Here is a 9,589-nt window from a genome sequence, read left to right as displayed (position 1 = left end):
TTGCCTCAGAAGTTTACATTTAATGGTTATGTTGCTAATGACAGAAAATATCTACTCCCAAACATTTGCTGCAGCTCCGCGTTTCCCATTCATCTATCCTCACTCCCAATCGTAACTTGACATTGTACCGTTCTAATATACAATGATAGTTATTTATTTAAAATTTAGAGTACCCAATTCATTTTTTCCAATTAAGGGGCAATTTAGCATGGCCAATCCACTTACCCTGCACATCTTTGGGGTGTGGGGGTGAAATCCACCCAAACACGGAGGGAATGTGCAAACTCCACACGGACAGTGATCCAGAGCCGGGATCAAATCTGGGACCTCGGCGCCGTTAGACAGCAGTGCTAATCACTGCGCCACCATGCTGCCCTCATGAGAGTTTATTAAAGCAAACATGTACCGCAGCGTGAGTAAAGACTTTTTTTCTATTACATACTGGACAGTGTAAAGATTTGAAAAAAAAAAAAATAGCTCACTAAAAATAGCAAAAAAACTTGTATGATTCTTATACTATACTGCAGTCCAGTTAGAAAGATGGTCATCATCTTCCCACTTAATGAGACTGTGATAGAACATTGTCCTTTCACTTTGATTTAAATGTTCCCCATGAAGGCAGAATCAACGATGGAATCAAAGACACCAACCCATTTCAGCAGCGTTCCATTGGAACCCAGTGTCCTCACTGAACTGCACAGGAATGTAGCTGCCACACACCTTTCAGCTATTCCTCATTTTGCTCAAGCATTCTGAAACTCCAAGCTTTTAGATGGGCTGGTATGTGTGGGACAATTTCTTGCAACTCTATGACATCCAACTGCAGTGACATCCATCCCACTGATGTCTGTCACAAGTGGAAATAATATTCTCTTTGTTGCCTATGAACAATGCCGTTGTTAATCACGATTGCAGCTTGGGTAAATGTTGGGTGTCAGATCACAAGTCATCTTCTCTCAATGGTTTCACTCTAGTTAAAATCTAGTCCCATTTTGTTATTTTTTAAATTTTTAATACAGTTCAGCAGTTAAAAAGATCTTTGCAGCTTTCCCCATACATAGTAAAGCAATGTGAAACTAATATGTTGATCATCTTATAGAGTGCAATGTGAGAGATAGAAAATATAAACACATGCCTCTTCAACAGCACAAACACAATTCTATTAAAGAGAAAGGCACTAATTTGGTTCCTTGTTCCTTTTCCTCTCATTCATACAGCTGTTTGCAGCATGTTCCATTTCTTACACTCTTTGGTCTATACGTGACTGCATAAAAGGGGCTTCTCTCAGATCTGTGATCATCGCTGGTCTTCAGAAGCTGCACATCAGCTGGAACTGAGGCAAAAATTGAAACGTCTCTGATCCAGGTGCAGTGCAAGGTGGAAAAAAGGAGCTTGACACTGAACGGCACGAGCTTGGCTCTGGAATCAGACATGTATCCAGCCGGAAACATCCAATTAGAATGATTGGAATTAGTTTTTTTTTTGCACTTTTGAATTCATTCCAGTTAAGAAAAATCGAATAAGAGAAATCTAGAAACCCAATTGCCAGTAGTTTGGTCTGTCTTCAACACTTGCTGGTGCCTGTCTTTCCAGTGTGAATACTAGAGATTATGAGATACAGCGTTAGAAATTATTCTGCAGGCAGGATTAAACAGTAACTGGTTCAGAGAAGTTAAAAAACTAGCTCCTGCCCCCAGAGAATTAAAAACAAACCACAGACTTGGTTTGTTTGATTTCACTGCCTCTGGGGTTTTGGAGGGAGAGGTTAGTAAGTACGATATACAATTAAAGACTGAGCTATTGGAATACAATTCATTTGGACTCTTGCCGAATCGAGCTGGGTCGCCTGCATTAGTTGTTTTCAAATTTGGAGTAGGAATTTGGCTCCTTGAATAGACCTGAAATAAAAGCAAAGATCAAAGTTACGTTCATGATTCCTAGTTGCACCTTCCATAAATCAACCAAAATCGAATGTTACTTGGGACTAGACTCCTTGATTGGGTGCTGACAGTGGATTATGGCACTCACTGGGAGTACTGAGGAGCAGAGAACAAGGAAAATCCGGGCGAAAGATGGGACGAACGGCTGAAGCAGAGGTGATCGTGAGACGACAACGGCAGCGAAAACCATCCGGGAGAAGCAAGCGACAACACCAACACCAGATCCATTTGCGTATTGCCCTCTGTAATTGTTTCTTCGGCACCCAAATGTATATGTACCTCCTCACTTCCCCCCCCCCCCCCCCTCCACACAGATGCCTACTTATGTGCTAAAAACATTGCCAATTGGACATAGCTGCTGTTGTTGAGCTAGCGCATAATACCCTACCAGTTATTTTATTCTAACTTTTTTTTGTTTGTTTTGTTTTTTGTGCATGTTCTCTTCTCTTCTATATATATATATATATATATATATATATATTCTATTTTGTGTACATAACGGTAAATATACTTTGTTCAAAAACCCAATAAAAAACATTTATTAAAAAAAATTAATTCAGAAGCCCATAAATTTCTGATCAGCACCGTCATTCACAAATGCCCAACTGGAGAACGAACCCCACAAGACGCACTGATCTATTAACGTGACTAACAATCTGGCCAGTCTTTGAGTTAGTGGGGTTGAATGCCTCAGGAGAATTTTTTCTTTCTCCAACAGGGCTACAGATCCCACCAATACCTCTCCTTCCTCAGCCACTTCAACCCATATTTACATCCTTCCTTGGGTAACTACATTCTTGTGTTTTCTCTAGCCTTTGAGGTACAATTGCTAGGTGTGCAGGATATTCAGGTTAACCTCCCATTTGCACCATCTTGTAGGGTAAATGAGAGCACGTGCATGAGAGAGCACAAAATTTAAAATACAAAGGAGGACTGGGATCCTTATTGGAACTGGATTGGAGGAAGTTAGATAAGTATGTGAGGGAGAATGGAAGGATATGCTGATAGGGTTCAATGAAGATGGGCGAAGGCTTCTGTCGAGCATTAACACTGCCTGAGACCAGTGGAGTCAAGTCAGCTGTTTCTGTGTTGTAAAGACCAGAGGTTTCCAGCCCTTCCTGCTGGACCGCCTGGTCCTGCTAAAGTAATTACTGTTATTTGCCACATCCAGGTCCTGTTGCAGCAGGTGCAGTGAGCTAACCCAACGTCCACTGACTTCGGCAGAACCGGAAGATCCAGCCTGTCGCAGGGGCTGGAAAAGTCCTATGTAATTTTATTAATATACCTCCCCTAATGATTTCATTCAGCGACTACAGAGGACCAAGCACAGTTTCAGCCTGGCCCAGTATTTTGTTGATGAAAACAAGGAAAATCAATTTAAAAATGTGCCGCCTCACCATATTTCTTCCTGATTTCATCATGCCTGATCTTCATTTCACTTTTCCTGAAAGATAAGCAGATGGAAGCTTGAAACAATGGCAAGTAATTAGAGCAATAACTCTGAACAGTGTAGTGAAGCAATAGAATGGTATTCCACAGCACAAGGAGTCTCTTATTACATTACCAGCCCATGTCCTCGACTGGGTTTGTCCAGTATACCAGACCAGACCGGGAGACCGGTTTTGCCCAGTCTAGCATTCCTGACTTGACTAGACTAGACTGGGTTTGTCCAGTCTAGCACTCCTTACTAGACTAACGCAGCAGATTCATCAAAAGATTTAGGAAGCCATTAGATTTAGTAATGGATAAGCATTAGGCAATGTAGAGAAGAGAAAGTAGCATCAGAACTTTCTTCGAGATCATGGGCGAAATTCTCCCGAAACGGCGCGATGTCCGCCGACTGGCATCCAAGACGGCGCCAATCAGACGGGCATCGCGCCGCCCCAAAGGTGCGGAATGCTCCGCATCTTTGGGGGCCGAGCCCCAACATTGAGGGGCTAGGCCGACACCGGAGGAATTTCCGCCCCGCCAGCTGGCGGAAACGGCCTTTGGTGCCCCGCCAGCTGGCGCGGAAATGACATCTCCGGGCGGCGCATGCGCGGGAGCAACAGCGGCCGCTGACAGTTTCCCGCGCATGCGCAGTGGAGGGAGTTGCTTCCACCTCCGCCATGGTGGAGGCCGTGGCGAAGGCGGAAGGGAAAGAGTGCCCCCATGGCACAGGCCCGCCCGCGGATCGGTGGGCCCCGGAGCCCGCCCGCGCCGCCTTGTCCCGCCGGTAAGGTAGGTGATTTAATTTACGCCGGCGGGACAGGCAATTTATCGGCGGGACTTCGGCCCATCCGGGCCGGAGAATCGAGCGGGGGGGCCCGCCAACCGGCGCGGCGCGATTCCCGCCCCCGCCGAATATCCGGTGCCGGCGGGAGCGGGATTCACGCCAGCCTCCGGCGATTCTCCGACCCGGCGGGGGGTCGGAGAATGTCGCCCCATAACTGGGATGGGGAAGTGTAGGCAATGAAACCCAACTTGAAATCATTTAGCTGCCCCTATGGATTATCTGCTCAAAAGGTGAACCACATCCCAGGACCATACGACATAGGAGCAGAAGTAGGCCATTTGGCCCATCAAGTCTGCTCCGCTATTCAATGAGATCATGACCAATCTGATACGATAATCTTCAGCTCCACTTTCCCACCTTATCCCCACAATCTACGACTCCCTTACTGATTAAAAATCTATCTCAGCCTCGAACATAATTAATGTCCCAGCGTCTACAGCGCCCTGAAGAAAACATTTTCAGATTCACTACCATCAGAAGAAATTCCTCCTCATCTGTCTTAAATGGGCGACCCCTTACTCAGATTATACCCTCTGGTCTTCAACTCTCACAAAGGGAAACAGCCCCTCAGCATCTAATTATTTAGCTGAACAATGACTTTGAATGAACAGGAGCAGCTATGTCTCCCTGTAAATGTCGCCACAGTCCCAAATGACCATAGGCTGCTCTCCCCTTTGAGAGAGGGCTGACTGGTGGTGGTTTAACCCGAGGATCGCCCCACCTCAGGCGAGGGGCAAAGTTGAGAAGGTGAGCCCTTCATGAATAACCTCAGCCGGTACGTGAATTGAACCTGCGCTGTTGGTGTCACTCCGCATCACGAACCAGCCAGCCAACTGAGCTAACCGACCCCTAGCATCTACTCTGTCAAGCCCCCTGAGAATCCTAAATGTCTTATTAAGGTTGCCTCTCATTCTTCTAAACTCGAATGATTACAGATCCAACCTACTCAACCTCTCCTCATAAGAAAATCCCTCCATAGCCAGGTCAACCTAGTGAAACCTATCTGGACTGCCTCCAATGTCACTATATCTTTCCTTAGATAAGGGAACTAAAACTGTTCACAGTATTCCAGGTGTGGTCTAACTTGTGCCTGGTATAGTTTTAACAACACTTCCCTATTTATTATTTTTTTTAAATATAAATTTAGAGTACCCAATTCATTTTTTCCAATTAAGGGGCAATTTAGCGTGGCCAATCTACCTAACCTGCACATTTTTGAACCGTGGGGGCGAAACCCACTCAAACACGGGGAGAATGTGCAAACTCCACACGGACAGTGACCCAGAGCCGGGATCAAACCTGGAACCTTGGCGCCGTGAGGCAGCAGGGCTAACCCACTGCGCCACCGTGCTGCCCTGGCTTCCCTATTTTTATACCCCATTCCCTTTGAACTGAAGGCCAACATTCTATTGCCTTCCCTATTAACTGGTGAACTTGCATGCTAGCCTTTTGTGATTTATGCACGAGGACCTCGAAATCCCTCTGTGCAGCAGCTTTCTGTAGTCTTTCTCCATTTAAATAATAGTCAGTATTATTCTTCCTACCAAAGTGCATTACTTCAAATTTTCTTGCATCATATTCCATCTGCCAAGTTTTTGCCCACTCACTTAACCTGTCTTCATCCCTCTGTACACTGTCATCCTCACTACTTGCCTTCCCACCTAGTTGTGTCATTGGCAAACTTGGCAGTAGTATATTCACTTCACTCATCCATGTCATTAACATACATCATAAATAATTGTGGCCCTGCAGAGATAGATAGATTAGTTGGGGAAATTCTCCAGTTAGACAGGAGATATTCGGACTCCCTGAAGGCAGGGTTATTGAAGGAGCGGCAGAAGCTCTGTTGTCTACAGGGAAGGCGGTGGAGCAGTTGAGAAAGGCAAGGGGGGCGATATACAAGTATGGAGAGAAGGCCAGTCGGATGCTTGCACACCAGCTAAGGAAAAGGGAGGCAGCCAGGGAGATAGGAAGAGGAGAGAATACTTGGAACCAGCAGGGGTGAACGGGGTGTTTAAGGAGTTTTATAGTGGGCTATAAGAGTCGGAGCCCCCAGCTGGGGTGGAGGGGATGAGGCAGTGCTTTGGAGAGTTGATGTTTCCGAAGATGGAGGAAGGGTTGGGAGCCCCGATCGAGATTGAGGAAATAGCAGAGGGGCTTGAGGCCATGCAGTCAGGCAAGGTCCTGGGACCGGACAGCTACCCAGTGGAATTTTACAAAAAGTTCTCTTGAGATGCTGGGCCCACTGCAGGTGAGGGCATTTAATGAGGCAAGGGAGCTGGGTGTTCTTCCCCCGCAATGTCACAGGCCTCGATCTCACTGATCCTGAAGCTGGAGAAGGACCCAGAGCTATGTGGGTCATATAGGCCAATCTCCCTATTGAATGTCAATGTCAACCTGTTGACTAAAATCTTAGCCTCAAGGATAGAAGATTGTGTCCCGGAGGTGATAGGGGAAGACCAGACGGGGTTTGTTAAGGGCAGGCAACTAACGGCCAACGTTAGAAAGCTCTTACATGTGATCATGATGCCCTCAGAAGGAAGGGAGGTGGAGATAGTGGTCGCGATGGACGCAGAAAAGGCCTTCGACCGGGTGGAGTGGAACTATTTGTGGGAGGTGTTAGGGTGGTTCGGGTTTGGGCGGGGCTTCATTGATTGGGTTCGGTTGTTGTACCAGGCACCGGTGGCGAGTGTACGAACAAATCGGCTGACGTTGGGCTATTTTAAACTGCACCGAGGTACAAGGCAAGGATGTCCCCTCTCCCCCCTGCTGTTTGCTCTGGCCATAGAGCCACTGGCAATGGCGCTAAGACCATCAAAGGACTGGAAGGTTTGGTCCGGGAGGTGGAGGGGCAAGAACACAGGGTCTCGCTATACGCTGACGACCTGCTCCTGTATATTTCCGACCCATTAGGAGGGATGGGGGAGATAATGCGGATCTTAGGGGAATTTGGTCAGTTTTCGGGGTACAAATTGAATAAAGGGAAAAGTGAGATGTTTGCGATCCAGGCAAGGGGGCAGGAGAGGAGACTAGGAGCGTTGCCGTTCAGAGTGGTGGGAAGGAGCTTCCGTTATTTGGGAATCCAGGTGGCAATTGAATGAGAGCTGTTGCATAAACAAAATTTGACCTGGCTAGTGGAACAAATGAAGGAGGACTTTCGAAGGGGGACATGCTCCCGCTGTCACTGGCGGGGAGGGTACAGACCATGAAACTGACGGTCCTCCCAAGTATTCTGTTTGCTTTCCTGTGCCTCCTCATCTTTATCCCCAAAGGCCTTTTTTAAACGGGTAAATAAGGTGATTTCTGGCTTTGTGTGGGCGGGTAAGACCCCGCGAGTGAAGAAATTGCTGCTGGAGTGCAGTCAGGGAGAGGGTGGGTTTGTGCTGCTGAACTTTAGCAACTATTACTGGGCAGCAAACATAGCCATGATTAGGAATTGCGTAGCAGAGGGGGGGGGGGGGGGGGGGGGGGGGGGGATGATGGCGGTCAGTATGGGAGCGAGTAGAGGCGGCATCGTGTAACGACACAAGTAAGGGGGCATTGATAACAGCACCTCTGCCGTTCTCGCAGGCCCGATACTCCACAAGCCCGTTGGTAGTGGCGGCCCCAAGAGTCTGGGGGCAGTAGAGGAAGCATATGAGAGTGGAGGGAGCATCGGTCTATGGGCTCCAATTTGTAACAATCATCGGTTTGTTCCAGGAAGGCTAGATGGGGGGTTTCAAAGAGCAGGGATCGAGAGGATGGGAGCTTTCCCTGTTTGGAGGATTTAGAGGAGAAATATGAATTGCCGAGAGGGAATGGGTTTAGATAGCTGCAGACACAGGATTTTTCGACCTTTCCGTTCCTACCGCCACGGGGGATACAGGACAGGGTAGTTTCTAGAACGGGGATGGGAGAAGGGAAGGTCTTGGATATCTATAAAGAACTCATGGGAATCGGAGGTAACTCAGATAGAGGAGCTAAAGTCCAAATGGGAAGAGATAGAGGCAGGGCAGTGAGCGGATGCTTTGAGCAGAGTCATCCTCACCATGTGCCAGTTTTAGCCTGATACAATTCAAGGTGGTACACCGGGCACACATGACGGTGGCCCGGATGGGATAGAAGACAGGTGTGTGAGGTGTGCGGGAGGGCTAGCAAACCATGTCCATATGTTTTGGGAATATCCAAAGCTTAGGGGATTCTGGCAGAGATTTGCAGAGGTCATGTCCACGGTACTTAAAAATTAAGGGTGGTGCCAAGACCAGAGGTGGTGATTTTTGGAGTGTCGGAAGATCCAGGAGTCCAGGGGGCAAGAGAGGCCAACGTCTTGGCCTTTGCCTCCTTGGTAGCCAGAGACGGATATTGCTAGCATGGAGACTCGAAGCCCCCGACATCAGAGATCTGGGTTAGCGACGTGGCTGGGTTTCTCAGACGCGAGAAAATTAAGTTCGCCTTAAGAGGGTCAATGCTAGGGTTCGTCCGGAAGTGGCAGCCGTTTGTCGACTACTTCGGGGAAAACAAACTGTCAGCAGAGGCAATAAGAAAAAGGGGGGTTAGGCTACTTTCTGTTTAGGGTAGGTGGGATTTGTTAGGGATGGAGATGGTTTATGCACTATGTTCATATTTGTATTTGTACTGTTTACTGTTATTATTATAAAATTATAAATACCTTAATAAAATGTTTTACCCCCCCAAAAAAATTGCGGCTCCAGCATAGATCCTGTGGCACTCCACTAATTTGGAGTTGTCATCCAGAAAACGCCCCTCTTCCAACTTTGTGTCTTCTATTAGTTAGCCAGTGCCTACAGTGCCTCATTGAATGCTTTTTGGAATTCCAGTATATTACATCTACTTGTTCCCTTTTATCGATCTTGCTTGCTACCATTTCATGGAAGCGTTTCCTCAAAATTGCAGAGACTGAATGGCTTATATATGCAGGACACAGGGAGTTAAACCCACAGGATCAGCTGGATTATGGGGGTCAGATTTACAAGGCTGAAAAAAAAACACTGCAGTGACCTAACTCAAACAATCACCAACTAATTGTCCTTTCAATGTAGCAGCTGCACAAGGTGGTTCATTACCGACATTCTCAAGGGGACAGTTAGGGATGGCAATAAATGCGGTCTTGCCAACGAGTCCCACAGCCCATGGAAGAATTAAACAGTGCAGTTTTTCTGTTGCTTACCTTTCCTCTTGCCGCATTCGCCTCTGGTCATTTTCTCTTTCCATTTTCTGATCTATCATGTTGTGTCTAAATAAATCAAACATTTTAAAAAGTGATGTGCTTCAACAAAAGTTCTGGAAATGCATTACTGATTCACACATCTTTCACTTGTTCTTTGTGGACCCTTCTCACTAAATATTTTGTGATGTGGCCCACGGCCAATTTTGT

At 46.9% G+C, this 9,589-nt stretch overlaps 1 protein-coding gene across 2 annotated transcripts in view; it reads right to left on the bottom strand.

The window, feature by feature from the left end:
* The window catches only part of pttg1ipb (PTTG1 interacting protein b), a 37,437-nt gene continuing 27,848 nt past the window's right edge, over positions 1-9,589 (bottom strand). For both annotated transcript variants that reach the window (XM_072481963.1, XM_072481970.1), the window contains exons 6-8: positions 9,383-9,448; positions 3,338-3,384; positions 1-1,898 (exon numbers count right to left, since the gene is read on the bottom strand). In XM_072481963.1, the coding sequence (XP_072338064.1) occupies positions 1,852-1,898; positions 3,338-3,384; positions 9,383-9,448 (160 nt within the window). In that variant the 3' untranslated portion in view covers positions 1-1,851. The remainder of the gene's footprint in view (positions 1,899-3,337; positions 3,385-9,382; positions 9,449-9,589) is intronic.

Source organism: Scyliorhinus torazame, chromosome 2 (genome assembly GCF_047496885.1).
Source record: "Scyliorhinus torazame isolate Kashiwa2021f chromosome 2, sScyTor2.1, whole genome shotgun sequence".
Classification (NCBI taxonomy): domain Eukaryota; kingdom Metazoa; phylum Chordata; class Chondrichthyes; order Carcharhiniformes; family Scyliorhinidae; genus Scyliorhinus; species Scyliorhinus torazame.
This window is presented reverse-complemented; position numbering and strand designations above follow the sequence as displayed.